Source organism: Schistocerca americana, chromosome 1 (assembly GCF_021461395.2).
Source record: "Schistocerca americana isolate TAMUIC-IGC-003095 chromosome 1, iqSchAmer2.1, whole genome shotgun sequence".
Classification (NCBI taxonomy): domain Eukaryota; kingdom Metazoa; phylum Arthropoda; class Insecta; order Orthoptera; family Acrididae; genus Schistocerca; species Schistocerca americana.
The window spans coordinates 841444043-841468607 of NC_060119.1; the positions used below are offsets into that span (position 1 = coordinate 841444043).

Genomic DNA, 24565 nt, shown 5'->3' on the forward strand with positions numbered 1-24565 from the left:
TTGATCTCTTCTGTGATTATACGCAATTCTGGAAAACTTCGTAAAACAGCAACCGTTGCCCACACTATCGAGTAAGATTACAGTACTCGACATTATAGCTGGTACAGAAGGTGGATGAATCCTGCGACCAATGGCGACGGGACAAAAATACATTCATCGATGTTATACTGGACAATTATTCTACTCGTCTGAGAACTAGAGATTCCAAACAAGTGGAAACTCAGTCAGGTACAGGTCACTCGTATACGGGAAAGCAGTACGCATTATGATGAAACCGACGGCAGTAATTACAAGTTTCATGTTATTAAGTAAAAAGGATGTATATGCGATTGCATTGCATACAGAAAGGTTTGTAAACTTGTCCTTCCACTTATGGACTTGCCGTGAGTGGAAAACTGTAGTCTGTCACGCAGTACCGTTGCACAAAATGAAAGTACGGCTGCTACTCCTGAACGAGGTCAAATGCATTGCTTTTCTATAACACCTGCGACTCAGCCTTTATCCGTGCGATTTCTCCATCGTTCCTTCTTTCTGGTCAGCTTCGTCTCAGCCTCGGTCTAAGGCACTACCCTTTCTGCCGTGTCCAGAGCGAACAGAACTCCAGTATTATTATCTGCTGTAAGTTTCTGAAATTCTACGCACTTCTCATTCTGCTACAGTTTGTGTCTTTAGCTTCATACATTGCATCACAGAAAGGATTAATCTCAAAACTAGAGGTCTAGAGTTTCCAAGAAGAGTAGAGGTGTTTATTCTTCCTACTTAGGTCTCGCCGGCCGGTGTGGCCCTGCGGTTCTAGGCGCTTCAGTCTGGAACCGCGTGACCGCTACGGTCGCAGGTTCGAATCCTGCCTCGGGCATTGATGTGTGTGATGTCCTTAGGTTAGTTAGGTTTAAGTAGTTCTAAGTTCTAGGGGACTGATGACCACAGATGTTAAGTCCCATCGTGCTCAGAGCCATTTTTTGAACTTAGGTCTCGCAGAAAGACCGCGACAGTGAAATTAGATTCGGAACCATAAGGTGACCTACCGACAGACATTCGTTTCGCTTAACATTCCCGAATGGCACAGAAAAGGGGTAAATGCCAGTAGTACACTACTTGCCCTACACCTCACATCGTACGTGGTGCGAACCACTATGAGTTTTATTAGACTATTATTGTCGTTACCGCTGTTACTATCATCTGTAAATGTAGTTCAGCTAACAACTGGGCTCTGTACAGACTTATAGATTAGGTTTCTAATGATTAGGGTAGGCGTCCTATCGGAATTTCTCGCTCCTGCGACGCAACGAAAACGTCATAGGCCGCGGGCGAGCCAGCATGCCTGCAGTTATTTAGCACGCGCGTTTCGACACAGTTTCGTCACACGAAAGAAAGTCGTGTTGCGCATCGGCTGCGTAGGGCCAAAGAATGCTGGAGTCGTGGAGACATACAGTGAAACAAAAACGAAGGAGGAAGTCGTTAATCTGTTTTGCAGTCGCCAGGTGCGGAAGACCACGGATGCACAGCTCACTCATTACTTCTTCCACATCTGACAATGAGTGTGAAGAATTCCGAACTGCTCTGTGGATCAGTCAGTTCAAGCGTTTGAGGAAGGCAACGGCATACGACATCCAACTGGACCATGTCTGCTAAAGCGCTGTGGTGTTCAAACCAACCTTCGCGTTAACTATAGCTTTACCTTTAATTGGTACAGAGGTTTCAAATAGGACGTCCCGTTGACGTGCAAGGGACTGTGACAGGGGCAGGTGGCATCGCTCAGATGGAACGGAGTATACGAGCACCAGTGTCCGAGAAGAGGCAAAGTGTTTTGGTGACGTACTCGCGTGGCAGCGATCCCCTCTACTCCAACTGCTCCGCCTGTGCTCAACCGGAACACAATCAAGGCCGTGTGCCGGCGGCTGCTGGTATGTGGACCGTTAGCGCGCCACGGCGCTGCTCTGATGTCACGTCTGCCTTTCGCAATCCCGGCCACTTCCCGGGAACATCCTTGTCTCTGACAAAGAATAAATAAACGATGGCCGGGCTGAGATTTACGGCGAGACGGCATTGCCATCAGCAGCACAAGGGCGACAATTCAGTGGACCTGTTCCTGAGTAATAGTTCCAGAAGAGAAGTTTTGTTGCCCCGTTTACGTAGAATTAATACAGCTACAATCCACATAAGTCAGCTCCCAACACTACGTTAATAATACTCCTAAGAACTAAGGAAGATTTCAGTCTGATTTTCTATTGATGTAGAGATCATTAGAGGCGAGTGAGAGGACGACCTTAATCTCTTTGAAGGGGACTATTCTGGTATTCCCCTCAGATGATTTAGAAAAAAAAGAAAACAAAAAACAAACGAAACGACTGTGACTGGATGTATACTCGAAACCCTTCTCTCGAATATGAGTCACCGAGTCATATTACCATCACAATGACCTCGTGCTGAGTCTCGGCAAAATGATGTAGGTGATGTGCCGTCAAAACGAATCGTTAATCATCCGGACAGTGGTCTTACTTTTCGTCCGGTTCAAGGACAAAAGATAGAGCACGTGACTCGAATCCTATGAACGTAACTAATGGAAGATATTATACTTACAACAACAAGAAAAGCTCTTTCTGGGCTCTTGCACAATTTAATTTTAATGGCTGGCTCATCTGTCGAGTGAGCAGTCCGATGCGTTAACCTTCCATGATAATTAATCGCGTCAAAGAAGCTACTGATTTTCTTGTATACAGTTTTCTCATCAATATTCCGATTTTTATTTTTAGTGGTCGTTTGCGTGTAACTGTGTGTTTAGGAGAGTGGAGGTCATGTTTATGGAATTACTACGTATTATTTATTACAGCGGACGTTCTCGATTACTTTATTAATTTCTCACACACTCATCCCGCATTAGTTCGACATGCACGCTAAATATCTCGCCGTCGCGAGGCCAGTTTAATTCAACATCATCATCGATGAGTAAGTGAGCTCAAACGATCATCACCTCAAACACTGGTTTGACAGTAATAGTTTATTAAGTATGGAGATGACATTAATAATATTCTTGGGATCTGAACACAACTTTACTCCTTCATTTACGTGGGAGATGTGTTGTTAAGCTTGAGATCAGTCCTAATGTGTGGGATACCAATATTTATATACTGGTTTGTAGTGTAGGTGTAAATACGTGTGAGAGAAATACTGAAAACGCCTGAGATTTGAATGTCATAAATTTCGATGCTGCTGTGGGCCTTAATTGCCGGATCCAGGAATCCAGCAAGTGCTCCTGTCGGACCATCCTAAACAGTATTTTTGCGAGATCGTCATACCTTTTCTCTCGTAGCTATGAGAGATTCTGAGACTCAGTTCTGTATGAGCTAGTGTATCTAACGCAATCTGCTCTGTCCAGATTTGTTTTGTGTGTAAAATGGTAATTATTTCGGTGAAGCACGTTAGAGTTTCAATAACCCTAAAGCAATAGAGAAGCATCTTTTCTTCAAATAGATCGCCCGCGTTGTACAAATCTTTGGGAAAGTCTGAAAATTCCCTTACCCTCGCCTGTTAACAGTAAACTAACAAAGAAATAAATGTACCCTAAAACGCAGCGGTAACTTACTTCGTAAGAAGATTTTACTCAAATGCTGTAACTTCTCTGTGACCAGTATACTAGTTTTCTGGCACAGTCGGACTGTTACGTGAAGTACTCACATATGTTAGTCACAAAAAGAAAAAATGAGTATCAGAATTTTTCTCGAGTTTTAACTCTCCTATTAGGTGTGATGGGAGAAATTTGAGCCGGCCGCGGTGGTCTCGCGGTTCTAGGCGCGCAGTCCGGAACCGTGCGACTGCTACGGTCGCAGGTTCGAATCCTACCTCGGGCATGGATGTGTGTGATGTTCTTAGGTTAGTTAGGTTTAAGTAGTTCTAAGTTCTAGGGGACTGATGACCACAGCTGTTAAGTCCCATAGTGCTCAGAGCCATTTGAACCATTTTTTTGAGAAATTTGAGAAGGATGTGGTACCATAAACAAGTCTTACCACTGTCCGGCTTTTAGTGACAGACATCGTGCGTTGTGCGGTAATTCAGAACTATATGAATTTATCGATGTTTAAGTTCAGCAGCTTTATAACACATGACACGAAGTACAGGGAAAGGCCATAGCATTTCCTAATTCAAATGCAGCAGTGCTATGAAGTGCTTATTGGGTGACGGGGTGCATTGTTTGTCAACTAGGAATTCAGAAACTGACGGAACATGGCTGATACGAAACGAAGGGCAGGGACAGAAGGCGAAGGCCCACGTGGAACGCCCATTGCGGCCGAACCTTGACACACTCTGGGCGGCAGGTTCGCTTCCGTGAGAGGCCCGGCAGCACGTGCTACGTTGCTACAGCCGGGAAAGCGACGCCTGCGCTTCCTCAACACCTCGGCCTCGTCTCTCGCACACGTTCACTAGTACACTTTCAGTAGCGCCACTTATACCACAGCGTTAAGCTTCATTTAGAGTATGTTCCAGCAAAAGGCGTCAGGCAGACGACTGACTGTATCAAGCAAAGGAACTTCACAGGTAATTCGCAAATCTACCTGAAGATGAAAACAAATAAGTGTTTTAATTTTTACACTTCACTCGTATTTGGAGCGGGTACGGTTAAAATTATCTCCCGACATTCAGTTTTTCCACGATTTCATTACTTCAAAATGTCTCTGAGCACTATGTGACTTAACTTCTGAGGTCATCAGTCGCCTAGAACTTAGAACTAATTAAACCTAACTAGCCTAAGGACATCACACACAGCCATCCGAGGCAGGATTCGAACCTGCGACCGTAGCGGTCGCTCGGCTCCAGACTGTAGCGCCTAGAACCGCACGGCCACTCCGGCCGGCTCATTACTTCACTTCAAGGGAATACCTAGACAGCTCCACCAGAAATGCCTTGACATGTTTCTTTCCCCATCATTGCCTAAGTGAGATGTCTCCGTCTGTAATGACATCGATGCCGACGAAAGTTACACCGTAAAATTTGTAGCCATATTTTCTCGCACGAAACTGGTACGTGAGCTTCGGATGTTATACGGCGTAGTGTACATGTCGCTTGCTGTCGTATATTCTTTGCACAACAAAGGCCTTGATGCGCGATACCAAACACACGATGCACCTAAATTTTAGTTAATTAATATTTAGTTTCGTGCTGTTACTCTCAAACACGTTTCGGCACCTCTTTCCCTTCATCACTGCTCACCCATTAATTTTCTGAAGACTGTAATTTAAACCATAATAACTGACTTGATATAAGCGTTAATTAGGCTTACATTATTACGACTGCGAGGTAGTCGTGTCTCGATTAATTACATGCGGTGGCAGTTGTATCAGCGACAATATATTCGATATGATGGCAATTTCCACCGAATAAATGGATGCAAACAGATAATGGAGAGGAAGCGCGAAACATGTTCGCGTTGGAAGTTTACATTTATTGTTCCAGTGGGTTGAACAATGTAACAAATATTAATTTTTGTAGTTATTAGTTTGCAAACACGAAATAATAAAGTTACAGCATTCACAAGATTATTATCTCGCACAAATATGTCGCTTTAAACGCATCAGGTTGAAAAAAAAAAATTACGTATGGATAAACATGTACGTACAAACTGCATGTCACATACCCAGATAAACCTCTGTCCTAAAAGAAATTTATGCGTAACGAATTCTAAACATGAAAACTGAGCTGTGTTTACATAATAGAACCTGTATGGCTCAAATGGCTCTGAGCACTATGCGACTCAACTACTGAGGTCATCAGTCGCCTAGAACTTAGAACTAATTAAACCTAACTAACCTAAGGACATCACACACATCCATGTCCGAGGCAGGATTCGAACCTGCGACCGTAGCGGTCACGCGGTTCCAGACTGAAGCGCCTTTAACCGCACGGCCACACCGGTCGGCAGAAACCTGTATGTCAATATCATTATTCCTGTATTTGAAGGATGGTGTATAAGAAAAATACGGAGTAAGCTCTTTCCCGCTTAGGAGTCTTGGTCCATGCCATCGTGGTAGACGCAGTCAGTATGACCGGTAGATGTGATACACGTTGCTGATATTACGTAAAGGACAATAATCGTTCGAGCTACAACTTCCACTTTTCAATGGAGATAATACTGTTTTGTTAAGTCTATCTCTCTTAAGGTAAAGAGTGTATGATGTGTGCAGCCCAGTGTGGCCAAGCGGTTCTAGGCGCTGCAGTCCGGAACCGCGGGACTGCTACGGTCGTAGGTTCGAATCCTGCCTCGGGCATGGATGTGTGTGATGTCCTTAGGTTAGTTAGGTTTAAGTAGTTCTAAGTTCTAGGGGACTGATGACCTAAGATGTTAAGTCCCATAGCGCTCAGAGCCATTTTTTTTATAATACTGTTTCGACATGCTGCATTACAATAAAATATTTTATGGCCTACTCATTTCGTTTTCTGTACATTACGCTACTTTAGATTTAAAACACTTATTATTTTAACTTCTCTACACATTGGAGAATCTACTTACGCCGATATCTTTTCCTGGCAAAAAACCCGCGCACTTTAGAAGAAGAAAGTATGTGATTTTATGCTGGACGATGAGCAGTAATAAGTTATGAAATTTAAAAAGTACAGCCAATCATACTGCAGTATATTCTGTCGCATTGTAGTTCTTAACATTCCTAAATAGAAAAGACGATTAACTGCAGAAGCAGCTGCTGGTGAATGAATGATGATACAAAGAAAGCTAATAGTCTTCCTATCCAATAACATTGGTGTTTCGGAAATATTAGTAACTTTATGTACACTGAGCTGATCTGCAATATTATGAAATAGTTTCCTTATTTTTAAGTCAATATTACAATCGGAGGCTGAGTTGTTGTTCATATCGGCGTCATCTTAATTGGCCGTACTTACCGTATGGTGGTGGCCAAGTTTCCACGTCCCAAATTTTTCTTCAGAAAATGTAAATCAATCACGACTTAAACAATAGGCAGTATGGAGAATTTTTTTAAGTAAAGCTGTCATCAGCATATGGCTTGGTACGAATTCCAAAGTGTGTTTTATTAGGCGTGATCGTAATGGAGACAATATGCCTTGCCTTTCTCCGACCGCCAACAGTATCTTAGTTATCCAGATATGCAGGGCCCTACAACGGGGGATGGTATCCGAAAGGTAGTGCAGTTTTTTCTTTTAGTCGAGCAGTTTATAGAAGTGGAAGTCTTTTTTAACACTGGAAAAAAATACGACTAACCATTGTTTGAAGTCTATATCTTTGGACTTATAATCTCTGAATTACACATTTCCCCCCTTCCCTCCCTCTCTCCCTTCCCCACAGCCGCCAAGGCACCCGCACGTCACGTCATTTAAGGATCTACGATATTGAGTTCCACGTCTCGTCACTAAAGATATTTCGTCCAGAAATCCTAACTTTACACCATGTCCAGGCCAACCTATGCTTATTTCATATCATACGTCTCACATTATAGTGGCCCTAAAACACCACGTATTTATGCAGTCAGACTTTAGTCCACCGCGGTCACTTCTAATTCCCGAAACTGGGCATTAATTGTCCAACAACAGGCAAAATAAGTTATGAATTGTGAATAATGGTATTTCTGCGCGCAATAACAGACGGTTATAATGAATCACTTCGGAACGAGGGCAGAAGAAACTCGCAGACCTATCTCCGTGTTTGAACAAAAGACAAGGGATGTCTGTCACCATCAGAATGCAACCAGCATAAAAAAGGTGGCATTTACACAATGGGACACGACGTGTTACACAAGCTCCGTTTCAGTACGTACAATGGCTTGCGCCACGGCCGCACGTATTATTCTGCGTGAAAATAACGAGCAGCGCGAGTGCGGTACACGGCGCCTGGGAGGAGAAGGGCCAACGGCGGCGACGGAAATTTCCTCGGGCAATTTAAGGAGGCGGTGCCGGTGGCGTTGGCGGCGCCCGCGTGGGCTGCTAACAGGTGGAAGCCAGGGCTTCCTATCAAAACAAACACGCCCCGCCCCGGCCGTGGAATGCAGCGGGCACGGCGCCGCCACCGCCACCGCACAGCCGGGGGCGGTCGCTGCCCCTTCTCCCTTCACCCTTGCCCCCCCCCCCCCTCCCCCTCGCTCGCTCCACCACTCCCTTTGGCTGGCTATCGGGGGTCTACTCGGTGACCTTTCTTCCAGACAACTGCTTCATTCGCTGCACTTACTGCCACTTCCTGTGTGCACCGTAGGAACGTAGCACAAGAACTTTTTAGGATTACTGACAACAAGACGTACTGTCATTCGATCACTCTGTTCGTTAAGTGTCTAACTGTTCTACATAAAATTATACTCCTCAAGCTACTTCGTAGGCCGCAGCGTCACTTGTCTTCCCCGTTCCTGTTCTACTCACAAAGCAGGGAAAACGACAGTGTGCGTCGCTCAATATGCGTCCTTTCTGAAGGTAGGTGGTGGGAATAGGTTTACAATCTACCTCGAATACTGGTTCTATAGATTTCACCAAAAGTCCATCGCAGAAGGAACGTAGTTTTTATCTTATCAGGCCTATGAGCGTCTCCGTTAGCAGTCTCACAGTGAATGAGCAGGCTGCATATCTAGCAACAAGAATCTGAATTCCTCCGTTTTCCTGCGACAATCCAATCTGGCGTTGAGTCCGAATCCCTGGAACAGTGTTCAAGAATACATATACGAGGGCTATCCACAAAGTATATTACGTTTTGGAATTAAAAATAAATAAAGTATTGGAATTTTTTTTATTATATACAGATGAAAGCCACACTTATTGAAGCTGTGCGTCGTCATCAAAACGCTGCATAGCCAACCACTTCTTCATTGCTGGGAATAAGTGGAAGTCGCTCGGTGCCAGGTCGGGACTGTACGGCGGATGAGGAAACAACTCCCACTTAAAAGATTCGAGAACTTCACGAGTGGCATTTGCCGTGTGGGCCCGTGCGTTGTCGTGAATCAGCAAGATCTTTGAGCCCAACTTTCCCCTGCGCTTGTTTTGTATTGCTCTTCTGAGGTTGTGCAGAGTTTGGCAATACCTTTGAGAGTTTATTGTAGTGCCTCTTTCCAGGAAATCCACAAAAATCACACCTTTTCTGTCCCAAAAGAAGAGGTAACCACGTGGTTGAAGGCGCAGGCGGCCGAATTTTACGACGAAGGAATTTCCAAGCTCGTCCATCGCTACGATAAGTGCCTTAATTTTAATGGCAACTGTGTAGAAAAGTAGTATTTAAGTGTGGCTTTCATCTGTATATAATAAAAAAATTTCCAATACTTTATTTATTTTTAATTCCAAAACGTAATGTACTTTGTGGATAGCCCACGTATCTCAGAGTTGACTTGCACGCGGTCTCATTATCAGGTGGCCAGCTCTGCCTTATAAATTATCCCAATAAAGAAAAGTCTATTCTCCCTCCCTACATCAGAATAGCAAATGAAGGTGCGGTGTTCAAATCCGTTCTCGTCATGCTTTATTCTGTTTCACGACATAAGTCATAACTTGTGGGTTATTGTCAGGCTTCCTCGCTGAACTTTAGATTCTCTTTGACTGCTCAAGTGATATGATTTACTTGTTTGAGGAAGAGTGAAAAGTACTTCCAGTAAGACTATATCAGACGAAGAAGTATTGTATTGCATCAGGCTTTGAGATGATGAATATTTCACTTAAAATGAGACGACAAGAACTGCAACAATTCCATTTGCTACCATTTAATTATATGGTAACTAATACTATACCAACTTCAATCTCCATTTTCTCATTCCCAATTATGCATATATTTACAAACTAAATTTTTATGTTTTGTGTATGTCCGATCTTGATGCTACTTGTAATGGTCATTTCGTGCCATGGCCTGTGAAAACGATGTACAAAAACAATCTCGTGATTAGAGAAGAGATTATATTTAAAATCATGAAGTGTATATACTTCTTTATTTAATGACTTGACACACTAGCGATCGAGTATTCATGAATATTTAAGCATTTCTTCTTGCAGTATTACAATTAAGATGCTCAGGGCGCGATTTGTAACTGGATAACTCTGTTCTATATTAACTCTAGTATTTTAATTATTTGTACACCAGCACATGGGTTACAACAAACTCTCACAGCGCTTTAGTAGTAATCAGGAGTGTTCAGATCGCTATCAGATGACGCTGAAGTGTGTGCGTCTACGGTGCGAGTGCAGTTTCTTCAACAAAGTGAAAGCCTGTAACACCATTGCCGGCCGCGTTGGCCGTGCGGTTCTAGGCGCTTCAGTCCGGAACCGCGAGACTGCTACGGTCGCAGGTTCGAATCCTGCCTCGGGCATGGATGTGTGTGACGTCCTTAGGTTAGTTAGGTTTAAGTAGTTCTAAGTTCTAGGGGACTGATGATATCAGATGTTAAGTCCCATAGTGCTCAGAGCCATTTGAACCATTTTGTAACACCATTATCCTTGTTCAGCTTGAGGTTCAACTATCATGATCTCTATGCCTACGGAACCGTAAACTCTAAGCAGGATACTCTTGATAATTTAAAAACTTTCGCGATGGTAATTATCTCACATTTCCGAGAGTAGTAGTGGAATTATAAATTTTCAGTATGCTGGAATAATTGCTGGTCAGCAACTTCTGTTAATCGGTACAGTTAAATTAGTAAAATTGTCAGCGCCACAATGCCTCAGTTGATTGGTTCTGAAAACGACTTTTTGCCGAAGACTAGGTTGATTTTCTTAATAACGAAAATTTAATCACTGAAGACATGTATCGTTTTTTACAGAACTTTTCCCGTTTCGTACGACGGATTTCGCTATAGCCCGGGAGAACGGATAAGGCGACATTTTCTATAGAAAGACTACTCTTTTAACAGTTGTAATTTTAAGGAAAACTGAAGATAATAAAAGAGGCGGTGCTGAAATCCGATATTGTCTTAAATAGCAGAGGCAGTACGAAATGGAAAAAAAGTCCAGCATATAAATTACGCCTCATGAAATAAGTGTTCTCTAAATTAGACTATGAATTTCCATACTTAAAAATTTTTCCAGAGATGTTGAAAGTCGTAAGATTTGTTTTACAAGCACAGTTTACAAGAAACGATCTAGACTGTAATCAATTGTTCTTGTCGAAAAAGAACCACCCTCTCTGTTATTTGCGGGGCATTTCACGGACGTTTCCTGGATGGGTAATAATGTCCTTACAAGAAGGTGCAACTCTTCCTCAAAGTCCTAACTAGGTAGGGGAAGATACAGATAAGGTAGAAAGAAAAACTAAGCGAATCATTAGTGGTTTGGTTATTGACAACCAAAGTGTATCAGTAGAACATTGTAAGGCAGAACGGAAATTCTTCATTAGAAAGTTTAGTGTCAAAATTATGAGAACCCACTTTTCGAGGGGTAACAAGAAACGTATAAGTATTTTCCAGGTAAATGTTTTGTAATGGCTACAGCGGTGAAATTCTAGAAATTCGGTGTCATACAGAGACATACGGACAGTTGTTCCTTCGTGTAAGATGAAGAAAAGGGGTTACTGAAAGTATAGTATTCACCACACGTCGCAAACGGAGATGTAGGTGCAAGTATGCGGTAAAAAAATGTACCTCCGCTCCGGATACCTGGGAGTTACCACACAAGAACGAAAATTAACAACACAGAACATACTTTCACTTCCCTGTCTCCACACGACACAAGCCACACAAACACTGTGGTTCCACATTTCATGTTATCCAGCAGCACACCCTCCACTGCGAGTTCCGATGGCACCGTGAAGAGATACCAGAATAACGAGGCAGAATTCAGCGAAGGGACGATACGCATCTACACGGAAATGCACTCGCTTCTAATCTAGAAAGCGAGATGGTTTCTATGTATACACGTATACAGAAAGGAAATTACATTAAAACAGTGACGCGCAGAACAATTCGTGCGGAGATTAACATCAGTTATCAGAGGAGGTTAGCTTCACAAATCGACCGTGCAGAGGACGCAGCGAGGCCGAAAGATGAGATAGGCGCCAACAAGTTCCTGAACCACACACGAAGGAAACACACTCAGCGCCGCAGCAGCTGCAACACACACACACACACACACACACACACACACACAGTACCAAACGCCGCCGTTACACAACAGTAAAGGGGGAGAGAGAGAGGGGGGGGGGGGGGGCAGCACAGAGCACACCATACGCACGCACAAAGAGTGCTCAGCCGGGGTACTCGCCACAGCAGCCTATACTTAACTCGGTGCTTTACGGTGCGCCACGACGCGAGATCCATCGCGTACTTCTCAGCCGTCCATTACGGCCGTCCAGATAAGGCTGGGACGAATTTAATGCCGAGTCGAATAAAATCTGATTATACTGTCATGAATCGTCTTTCCCTAGTTTATCAGAGACCTTCCACAGGCAATTACAGTCACATCGTATACTTCTATTATACAATTTTGTGTCATTAGAATTGCAAATTGTTCCATTTCGGAGCTGAAATCCTTCTCGTTTCGCTCTGGCGGCTGCGCAAGCAAATGAGCTCTCTGGAAAGAACACTGGAACGTGTTTCGTAGCATGTAAATTGCGAACAAACATTAATAATAAATGAAGACGCTTTTACGTAAGCGGCGAGACAAACGCGGCGTTTTATCTCGTGGCAGAAATGCGTGACATAGCCGTGCGTTATCTGGGGGCTACCTGTGACCTACTTGAAACAACGCGATGTTCGAGATAGTTTGGTTCTCCTCGTGCAGATATAGCGTGCTCACGGCGTGCACATTACTGCTACCTGTGCTCGCTCCGGGCCGCTTGCCCTGTCTTCCTTCAGTAAACAGACTGCCTGCTTACGGAATGAGTGAGGTGAAGTGCCACCGGCCTGAGGATTTCTCGGCGGACGAAGAAGCTCAGCACATCAATCGTAAAAAAAAAGCTGCCGAAATCACCTTAACCCTAGAAAACTAAAGGGGGAAAATGTTACATTGCTACTAAACCAACGTAAATTGTGCTTCTTCAGATTTATTCAGCGGAAGTCGTAATCTATCGACAATGCCTCAGTCATTTACAATATTTAGACGTCCGTTACATACCAAATTAAGTGCAAAACATCCTGTTTTATACCCGACTGTAATCGTAAATTTTACGACGGTTTAGTAATCTAGATTTAAAATCGAGCGCAGTCAGGAAAGCAGAGCGCTGTCGTTATGATAACAGTTCAATGGTGTTAGAAGGACACTTGTAGGTAGGAGAAAAAAAATTAAACATAACGCACCTAAAGGAAGGTAACTACGTCGCTGGTGATACCCACACCTGTCGGACAGGTAACAGTAATTACGCGAAACGATAGAAGACCAAAAAGCAATGGAGATCTCACACAGAGGTAAGCAAACTGCGGTCCGTCATCCGATTCCAGAGGAGTTGCAGCTTTCTTGTTCGTGTGGTAATGACAATAGAAAACGTACGAATAAGATCCCAGTTTTATGACATTTTCGCGCATACAGTGTTGTAGACACACCCAATAAATGCTGACGGCAGTCATCGCAGTAGGGTGCAGTGCGATGCCGACAGCCCTGCTTGTCACTTACGAAGAAACTGAGGTTAGAGATGAGCTGTAAACTTATTTGTGTCTTTTGCAATCACTGAAGACAAAAACATATGCGTATAGTACAGGGGCTACTTTCCTTTATCTGTTTTGCGTTTAGCGGACAAGGAGGAGCTCGGAACATAACATATTGCATCTAATCTAACAGTTTCACTGCCCAAAGGATTATAGAATAAAAGAGTAGAAATAAAATTAATTTATTGCGTTGAAGACACAGGAAAAGTCCCACTATAGAATCTATCTTCTCACTCCTATTGCTGTAGCGTCTGAAATGTTCTACTAGAACTAAGACTGTAAAATGTGTGAGCATAGATGCGCCTATTATACGGTTCACGGCGTGGCCAACATTCCCTGAGAATCACTTCCTATAGCGACAGATTTAGTGTGTTACGACACATTAACACCGGTAGATACAAAACGACAATTTCCGGAAAGAAATCGTTCTTACAGCAGCCAGTCAAAAGATCGTTACCGACAATGAGCAAAGCTCTGAAAAATTAAACTGTTAACATCTGATAATAATTTTTCTAAGAATAATTAATTCCTTCCTAATTGCAAACTGTCTTTATGCGGGTATCTGCTTTTGAAGCACACGCCTGTTGATTACTGTAGCACACATGTTATTAACGCAGCTTAGCTCGACGAAGACTTCATTGCATGGTGGGAGAGATGTAACTATTCCTTGCACCAACCAGATAGTGCAGCGACGCTTCCTACATGCAGCTGATTACTGGAAGTGTATCACGAAATTTTAACTCAGTTATAATGAATAGTTTTCTAACATCTGTGTTAAGATCACGTGGCTCGAGTCATACAGGTATTAAACAAAGTGAATAAGACCTTCATTCTTACGGGTGAACAGGGACTAGGCTACTAACTCCGCACATATATTAAAAAAAAAAAATACCTTACGCAATGCGATTTATATTCAGGAAGCTCAGGTGTTCTCGAACACAGATGGTTGAGTTATTTTAATCAGTGTGCAACACACGCACTATCCAGGAAACGTATATGACTTCTTCCTTATTGGTTCCTGATTGCAGATCTTACATTTATAAAATAGCTCACGTCTATTATAATAACTGTTTAGCATTAAGTGCGAGTACATTGTTTATAGTTACTAATGTGAGGCTTAGATGGAAATAATGGATTAGCATATCCAGCGAAAACCCGGAAAAGCACCAGGATCTGGTCCCACATCATTTGACACAATCTGTGAACACGGTGGCGCCAATGACCTACAGCGAGAAACAAGTTCGGATTGATAGTCTACTCACTCTTACACCTTTTTATTTCTGTACGGTGAAAATACGGGACAAAGGAGAAATGCAGACGGCAGAGCAGTGACGAAAGGAAGCGTTGGGAAATGCCGTTAGTCGCTGTCGTTCTGCCCACCGGCGGGGATTATTTCCCCAGCACCGGGCATCAGGCGTCTATCGGACGACTCGGCTTGTCGTTGGCTAGCACTCGTATTCCGTACACCGGTCGTATGGGGAAAGTCCACCACCCTGAGTTTCCGTATGGGCAAACTCGACGACACTTCCGCAGCGCCAAAATTCTAATTACTAAAACTGTTCACTGCTCTTATTAATTTATTAAATTGCCTTCTAATGATGAAGAACGATAATAAGACTGTAGTTCAAGACGTATTCAGCAGATTGAAGGCTGAATGTTAAAGCAAGTATACCTGGATGCTCCTTCGGCTCAGCACTCAATAATTGCCCTTGCGTGTCACAAAGCTATTCACTGTTTCAAAATATCGAAAACGGCGTTACATTTAATATTATTAGAAATAAAAGAAGAGAACTTTTAAGCTGATAGTTACTTTTTTTAAAAAAATTTAGATAGCAGCAATCATCTCTAAAGTTGGGCTCATGGTCACAGTGGGAATGGTGCTGTTTGAAGTGGCATGCTGGTGTCTTCCCCGGACATAGGCAAATACTGAACAGAGCACCCACAATTCTCTGGAAAATTCACACCACTTAACGTTCGTAACATTCACAGGATGTTCGTATAATGTCACCCTACCGTTTTCTTATAGACTTAGATGCCTTATTTCTGAAAAAAAAAGAAAAGAAAATGCTTTCTCCCTTATAATTGACAACGTCGTTACATATTCTCAAATATCTTCAAGATGGAGGACGCTTACAATGAAGAACGTTATTAATATCGAGAAATTTATTCACGTGTGATAAACATTTCTGTCAGTTTGAATTGTAAATTCTATTCTGAAAATTTAACCACTGCAAAACTTTTTGTCCACACAGCAAAGTCGCATTTCGAAAACCTACAGACGTGTTTCGAGGAAAGTAATTCACGATTTTGCACGTCACCAAATGTGAAGTACTATCAGTTACCACTCGCGTTTACCGGAGAGTAAGATACTGTCTTGCAGTAAATGTGGCCCATCGATTAATCTCGCACGTTGCAACGACACTGGCGTCATTAACCGGAAAGGTGACACGTCGCCGGAGATCGCCGATCAGCCGCATAGCTCCGTAGCGGCTTGCAGCACTTTACAGCGACGAGCGGATTGTTATGGATATTAAAACTGTCATATTATTAATATTAATGCATTAATAACATTATTTTACTTCCTCGCGAGGTAATGAATGTATTTTATTCTTCTCCTCCTCCGCCGCCGTCTTCTCACTTTTTGTTCGCGCTACTTGAGAAGTGATACATAATTCATGAGCTGAATAATTCAGCAGGAAAAAAACAAATTCGAGAGTAAGCGGAGAAGTGAAGTAAGTGGGGCAGGCGGCTGTGCTGCGCTGCGCTCCAGCGCACAGTCGGCGCCACGCGTCACACCGCGCCGAACGCGCTCAGCCGTGCGCCAGCCGCGCGGCGCGCTCTGTCACAGCCGTGCCCGCTGCCCGCCGCCCGCCCCTAATGCACCGTCCTGTCAGTCCGGACTGCAGTGCACCGATACGGACCACCTCTGGAAGGTGCTCGACGCCGATAACACAGATACGGTCGTCGGACTATATTTCCAAATATGAGACAGACTCCAGATATTCTTTGTCGATGTAGATTCGGTTGTCCCATAGTTGCCCATGTCATTCATACACGCAAAAAAATGTACCAGAAAGAGTGAGCAAACCCGCTCTTTTTTTTTTTTTTGTTACTCGTCATTCGCCAACTTTACACAGCTCCTTCTCGTTACGGACAGCATTAACCAATCGATTTATTTTACGCATTTCATATATTTCAATTCATTATAGTGAGTTCTTTTAATTATTGTAAATAATCACCTAATTAAACCAAAGATCAGGATGAAAAGCGCCGATACGACTGCTGTCAGCCCACTCACACGTGAAAAACCGAAGTAATCAATAATGATGAAGCAAAAAAAAAAAAAAAAAAAGTTCATAGGTGCACTATTTTTTTCCGCTCGAAATAACATTGTATAAAGGGAGAACATTAAAGAAACCCACAACGGTTTGCATAAAATTCTCAGTAGTTGTAGCTTGACTAAAATAAAATACAAAATAACGTTCGTAAGTCAGAGGAAAGAAGTGCGCTATTGCTGCACGGCAGGAGTGTCCACCAACCCGCGGGCCGCATACAGCCCAAAGCGATTGTCAGCGCTGCCCAGTAAGTGAGCATCTGTCACACGATCGGAAAAAAATCCATATAATTTCGTTTATCTGAAGTTATGATAAACTGCATATTTTCAATTTGAAACGCCCACCACACGATGCTGTTCTGTCATTGGTTCGTTTCTCTTATTCTTTTGCCGGCCGAAGTGGCCGTGCGGTTCTAGGCGCTGCAGTCTGGAACCACGAGACCGCTACGGTCGCAGGTTCGAATCCTGCCTTGGGCATGGATGTGTGTGATGTCCTTAGGTTAGTTGGGTTTAACTAGTTCTAAGTTTTAGGGGACTAATGACCTCAGAAGTTGAGTCCCATAGTGCTCAGAGCCATTTGGACCATCTTCTTCTTTTCCAGCGATTATTGTTAGTGAGCAGTAAACTGAATGCGGCCCAAAAATACTCGTCCTCATCGAATGTGGCGCAGATAAGTTAAAATTGGGCACCCCTTCTCTACTGCGTTAGGGATGTGTCTGCTGCCTCTGCGGAATGTGACAAACATGTAAAATTATTCATAGATAGACCTTTTCAGAAAATTCGAATTAATGCCACTTTTTCGGGAAAGTGCAACGCAAATGTATAAAGAATTTGACATTTTCATGTAATAATTCTGGAGGGAATGATCGAAGGAATCTAGAGATGTGCATAAAATTTTATGAAGTCTTATAAGGAGGCTGCTGAAAAAAAAAGTCAACAGCTTTTTCACAAAAGGATTGTAAGATGAACTGGAGAACCAGTGTGCGGCATAAGAAGTATTGTTCTTAGGAAAACTGATAGGCTCTTGCTTATGCGCGATTGAATCATAAGTGGGAGTGATAAATGTATTTGTAGTAATATAATAGTTCCAAGTGCTAGTCGGTACGCATAATGTATAGGTTTTTGGTGCGTATACGAAAATATGCTTCCCAATCAGTTGGAGTCGGTAATTTCAGGCAAGTTTCAGCTTCCATCAGTTGCTCAGTTTCCCGATTGATCGCAAGATGGCGTAAGCAGCACCTTCTGGAATTCTCGGAACGGAAACAGCGAGCACTGAAGCGGGTATGGCTCCCTGTATCAGGGCGAAGCAGAATTGTGGTTCACAGTCCTATTAGCTGTGAAACAACCTGATACTGGCAATTGTAATTATTTATCCAAAATGCAACTTGTGTTTCCGAGGGTAATTTTCCCCAAGTTGCTGCCGGTATCCTGTCTCATGTCACACTGAGGTAAAAATTGGCTTATTGTCAGTATTTTGTTGTTTCGGTCGTCACGCAGTTCATAGATACACATGGTCAAATATTACTTCCAGAATGATAAGAATTATTTCTCTAAGGCAAGCAGTTTATCAAAGACTGCTATTGTTCCTAGCAAACTGGTTTGTGAAGCAAGTGATTCCGCCGAAGTGGCTGTTGAAATCAATAACTTTGCAGTCTTAGCGATACTGCGGTATCTCAAATACGGATCAGCAATTAATACGAAAGTTTTCTTAAACGAATGAAAGATTTAACTGTTTTCTGTGCTCACTTCGGAATCGTTTACAAAGTGACCCTTTATTTCAGTAGTAATGAGCGAATAAAAATAGTGCCACTCTGATGAGTGGAGTATGGTAAAACCTAGGCTGTCCTGAATACAGTTTTTTGTGACTGCCCCGAATTAGCCCTGGCAAGTTACAGCAGCTAACTTCCTCGCTACTGATGCCTGCGTCGTAGATGATGCGCCCATTCTCATAAACCTGCAGGATATTACTCCCTCACAATTTCAAAACGATTGCGGAAGGATGGGCGCGCAGACCAGACAAAAATATAGTTTCGCTGTGAGTGTAGTCCCCCACCCGTGACCACTGCCCTGTGCCGGTCATTTCGCAAGACGGTCGTTGCCAATTTGCCAGCCTGTCGGCCTCCTCTCACGGCGCAGAGTATTGGGTCTTATTTTCGTGGCAGGCGCACCCGACGAACCAAAGCGCGGCAGGTCTGCCGTCAAGTAACGAGTCCCGGCAGGTGCGCTCTCGGGGGTCGTTATTCCCACCCCCTCTTATCATACGGCGGCTGCTGCTGCACACCAAACAAAAGCCTGCACAGTTTTCGGCGCGTCCTGATGTCGAAACGAAATTGTACGCCCTGGTATGTTGTCCGCAAAATTCTGAATAGCAATAGTAATTCAGAATGTTTTCAGAACACCCACGAACGGAGTACTGTTCGCAGCTCTGTAAATAGCAAGTATGAGCCGTTGATAAGACGATTAGATTTCGCGCAGACGTAGAATGCTAACGGGTGTTAGAGAAAATGAAGGCATCGGATACCGAACACCCTTTAGCTCGCGATCCTAAATTTTAGGTTGGGAAGAGATAATGGTATGGAGACTTCAGCGCTGTTGTGGAAACAGAGCAACTTACGAATTGTGCGGTTACGTTCCTTTCTCTGAAATGATGCAATCGGCTACTTCATTTGTAGCACACGCTGTAACGAAATGGTGGAGATATGTGGTGAAAAGAATCTTTCATTGGTCAGAGAGTCGCGCCCGGTTAGTTCAATCTGGAGGATAATATCTGCGAAAGATGAGTGTCCGGCTTCCAACCTGGGGTCGCTGCATCGTTTTAACGTTATCACCAGCTTCAAATTCCCGAGGCCAGCACGTGCCGTTATGAGTACGGCCATCACATATAATTTTAAATCCCTTTTAATGGACAGTTATTTAAAAAAAATGATATTGACAAAATATCGGGAAAGAACGAACGAAGATTAGAATATGACGTCCCGTCAATGACGACGTCAGTAGCGACGAGGCACAAACACCCACCAGGTCATGATGGGGTAAGAAATTAGCCATGTCCCACTTCAAGGAACCATTCCAGCATTCGTCTTAAACGATTTAGCGAAGCCACGGAAAATCTACATTTAGATTGCTGGATGGAAATTTCAAACCTCAGTCTTCCTAAAGGTCCAATGTCTTAACTGCTGTTCCACCGTGCTGGGTCAAAGGTCAGTATAGAGTCTAAAGATTTTACTGGTTACATAACACTTTTCGAGTCAGAACAAGACAAGAATGAGAAAGCCCACTTTAGTTGAGTTTCCTTCTACTCCTCTCCCGCCTCTATGCACTAGCGAACAGATACACGATGTAGAAAGAAATTTAACATGCACTGTCGACAGACAAATAGGTAGCGCTGTAGATGTGGCGATAAGTTGGTCTTTATTTCATTCGGTACAAATGGCTAGACAACTGGGCTCTTTGGGATAATTCGAATCAGATTGCTCTCCGCCTACTGGTCGGTACAAGAACTACCGGTGTGCAGAACTGTACAGTCGTGGGATGCCGCCGCTGTGTGGCCTCTGCGACAAAGTGCTCTGTGTCCGCTATCAACTGATTACTAAAACTTACAATTAGTCCCTGCAGCTACATAAAATTAAATTACCTTTGTCTACGAGACGAGATCGAGCAATAAGACGCTAATGAGAGGCGACCGTAATCGGACTTTACTGCAACAGATAAAGAACAATTACGGCCCCGGAGCCAATGGGCGGGCGGACGCCGGCGCACAGCCGCAGTTACGACAATCAAAACACATTCCGCTGAGTTATTGCTGACAAACGTATCATTACCCCGGTGATTGCAGAATAGTGATTACGGTGAGATTCGGCCATCAGCGAGATTGAGATAGTGGGCATAATTTGGGAGCGCGCGCGTTGCCCGTCCGAGCTGTAGCTGTCATGCGGCGGACGGCCCACGCAGGCTCCTACAGCACTCTCCAAACAGCAGAAATGCCTGCCCGAGAAAGCTTAGAGCGCTCCCTGCCCGCCCGGTATGCGACGGAATAACGGGCGAAGACGAAAAAACGGTGCTCTGAAGCGTTATCTGTTGCAATAGCCCGTTCAGACTCCAGCGATGTAACGAGGGGAAAAAAAGGAGTACTGTTGTATCTGCTGTGCACAGAAGAAGAGCACTTTCGGCGTTCAGAGCCGCTGCGGAACTCGTCCTCAGCCACACCCAGCTACGGCGGCCGTAATGTACTACCGCGCGCCTTGCCACTCTTAACAGTTCGGAGTTCGTTGAGATAAGAACCTTAAGATAGACGTCACTTACAAAAGTTACGAAAAATTCTGCACCGCCGTTGAGTGCTGCGTCTTTACCGTTAGTAGAAGGTACAACCACTAGTGTCCAGAGGCAGTGCAGGCACGAAGAGGTGATTTCAAGGTACCGGCGAGCTCCGTTGCTGACTGTCGCAATCACACGCGGAAAAGCTAAGCGTGAATTTGGGCGCATTCCGTGCGGCACCGCACGCGCAGAGAAGCACTTCCCGTTCCGACATCGCCCCTCCGCCCCTCTCTGCCGTCCACCCTCTCCTCCGGCAGCGACACCCTCTCGTATCGTAAATTACGAGCGCACCATACAGCCTTTATATGGCGTCAGCTACATGGGACACACAGTTTCATCTTCGGAGACGGCATATCCGACGCGCTGAAACTCATTAATCTCCTGGCCGTAAAGTAAGACCGGTATCAGTGGCGCGAGAAGAGTAGAAGCTCTGAAAAGAGCTCTACACTAGGGGCTACCGCTTTATAATTCCGTTTCGCAAGGTAAAATATCGGGACATTATTTCGTGGCAGGCGACTGAACGCGACGTGCGCGCTATACTACATTATGCATACGCGAACACTGCCCACTGCATTTATAAGGCCGAGCCGGGACACGTACACCGTTTGAACATAGGATACGCATTGTTAACCACCGTGCTCACCTTGTTTGGAGGCAGCGATGAGATATATCGCGCGCTTACCGGAACGCGAGGACTATTAAGGTGAAGCAACAGCAAGTGCTCGAACGTTCTGAAACTCGTATAGCCATTGATTTCTGAACGAAAACGACACTCTGATAGAATGCGGCATACCGAAAACCGGTAGTTAATGCTGATGAGGCAAGTTGGTCTCGCACTGGCAACAAGGTATGACTTTACGATTCGAACCCGTGAGCAACGGGAGCGCGGCAAGGAGCAGCGGGGCAGTCTTTCTCGGCAAATAGTGTTCCGCCTGGCGGGTAATTACTTTTTAATACAAACAACCCTCTTGCGCGGGGCGTCCAGGAGGCGGGCGACGGGGGTCACTGAACTGGCCGCCTCCCCAACAGGTGTTGACTGATCACAAAGTTCTCTTATTCCGATCCCCTAACTTTATCTCCATGTCTTGACACAGTGATTTATTTTTCCCGAGCTATTAACGCACAAGGCAATGTTCTCTCCAACAGGGAAACGAAATGGTAGTTTGCGAGCAACTGAGCAGTACTTACCAAACGGAGACGCTAATACGTCACAGAGTTGTAAAAACGGGTACTTATCTATCGAACCAACTATAACTTACATTTTACAAGACATATGACGAGAAGAGAAGGAGATTTAATTCTGCTGTCCGTCAGTTTTCATTTCGCTATGAAACCATCCCGATATTCGCCTCAAGTGATTTGAAGGATATTAAACTACAGTGGTAAAATTGGGTTTTGAATTGCGGTTCTACCAAACGCGTGTGTAATACGTTTAATCACTGGATAGTTTCACGCGATAGATACGTCGACAGAACATTGCACTGTCTTCAGACATGAGATCTGGATTACTCACTTGATGAGATTAACAGTATCACTTGTCAAGTAAATAAAAAAATAAAAAGAAGCAGGCTGGACGCTCTCACGACTATACTAATTTCATGCCAAGACTGTAATAACAGGCAAAATCCTAACAATCATATTTCGAGCCCGCAAGTCTCGAATGAACGATAAATTAAAGTGTCTACTTCACCATCACACTCGACACGCAGAATGTATATTTCGGGGTGTTCATTCGGGATGACGATCTGATTTTTTACACGTAATAGTTTGGGACGCGATCTGGGGTTTTCGACAGGGCAGCGAACGATGATCTCAAAGGTGTTTGCTGCCTTGTTACTGTGCAAAGAAATGCTATTGTCCATTTGAATGTAAACCCATAAATATGTTATATGTCAATTACGCCGTACAATCTCAGAAATCACAAGAGTATAACATCACCCTCGGGAAAGGGGCTAGTGTAGGGTGCTGCACTGTTGCGACACTCGTCTAATCACCGCACGCTCATTGTAATACTCCCGGAGGCACATGGCACTTTGTAGACGATAAACGGGTTGTTTCACACGGTACAGAGTAGAAGCGTCTCCTAGCGCACTGGCATCGTAGACACACACACGCGAGGCAGCGAGATGCGGCGGCGGCCGCACACACACCCACCCACGCACGCACTGGGCGGACTGCGCGCGAGATTCAACCTGGCACGGCACGCACTCACCTTGTACAGGTACTGATCGAACATCCGACAGACGTCTACATCGGTGCCCATGCAGTAGCTAGCCTCCATAGCCTGGCAGGGCCCCCAGGGACGCTGTACGTGGTACAGCGACAGCGCCGGCTGTTCCACGCTGGCTTGTGTTCGGGGTCCTCTCGCCCACGGCGCGCTTCCTCTCTTCCTGCTCTGCTGCCGGGAGCGGTGTAGCCGCGCGGCGGTCGGGCGCGGCTGAGCACTACAGCTGCTGCTGCTGCGGGCGGCGCTGGGCCAGGTGGGCTGGCAAGGTGGGCAGGCGGCTCAGCGGTGGACCGACTCGCGGGCCTCGACGTGTTGGCGCGGGCACGTTGCACTACGGAGTAGTTGTCGGGAGGGCCGCCGGCGCGCCGGTTAGCGCTCGGGGGCCCGTGCCGCCCCCACCACGCGGCCCGCCGCCCCCACCACGGCGCCCGCGGCCGCGCTCCGCGGAGGGGAGAGGGCCCTCTCCCCACCCGCGAGGGGCGCCTTCCCCTCCGCAGAGATGCGCACAACCGGCCCCGACTCGTACCCGTCCCGCGCCGATTTCAATCTCCGTATCAACAAAAAAGGTCGTAATAATCCCGAGCAGACATATTTTTAAACCCCGTTTCTTTTTTTTTTTTCCCGCCCGTGTATACAGAGAAACAAAAAGGGGGAGTGAGGCATCTGTTTTAATACTATCATTTTCCAATCACAATTTTTTGAACTCGATTAACAAAATGGGTTTGAAAAATGATTTACACAACCGAGTTCATCAAAAATTCCATTTAAATTCTAATTAATTTTCTCTGAGTAAATATATTTATGAGATTCATTTCAGAACATGGACTAATTTAGTTAAAATACATTCTGACGTAGTGTTTATACTGGAAGCGCCCGCGCGGGCGCGCGCGCGCGCGCGCGAGCGCACAAGCCGGAGAGCAAACAGCATTAAAAGCGAGGCGGCCACACGTGTGTGTGTGTGTGTGTGTGTGTGTGAGTGTGTGTGATAGCCAGCATCGTGTGTGCTGCTCGGGCGGTCGCCTCGGTGGGTCCGTCATCGATTGCAGCGGAGAGCGCGCGAGACGGATCTGGCATTTAATGCGAGCGATTAATTTGCGCGTGAGGCGGCGGCAGTCTTGGCCAGCCCGGCCC

The 24565-nt window shown here is 44.8% G+C and overlaps 1 protein-coding gene across 3 annotated transcripts in view; it reads right to left on the reverse strand.

The window, feature by feature from the left end:
- The window catches only part of LOC124613262 (TOX high mobility group box family member 4-B-like), a 487372-nt gene extending 463607 nt beyond the window's left edge, over positions 1 to 23765 (reverse strand). For 2 of the 3 annotated variants that reach the window (XM_047141983.1, XM_047141956.1), the window contains exon 1: positions 23420 to 23765. In XM_047141983.1, coding sequence (XP_046997939.1) covers positions 23420 to 23488 — 69 coding nt within the window. In that variant the 5' untranslated portion in view covers positions 23489 to 23765. The remainder of the gene's footprint in view (positions 1 to 23419) is intronic. The other variant, XM_047141969.1, reaches the window with a different exon arrangement.
- Between the last annotated feature and the right edge of the window lie 800 nt (positions 23766 to 24565).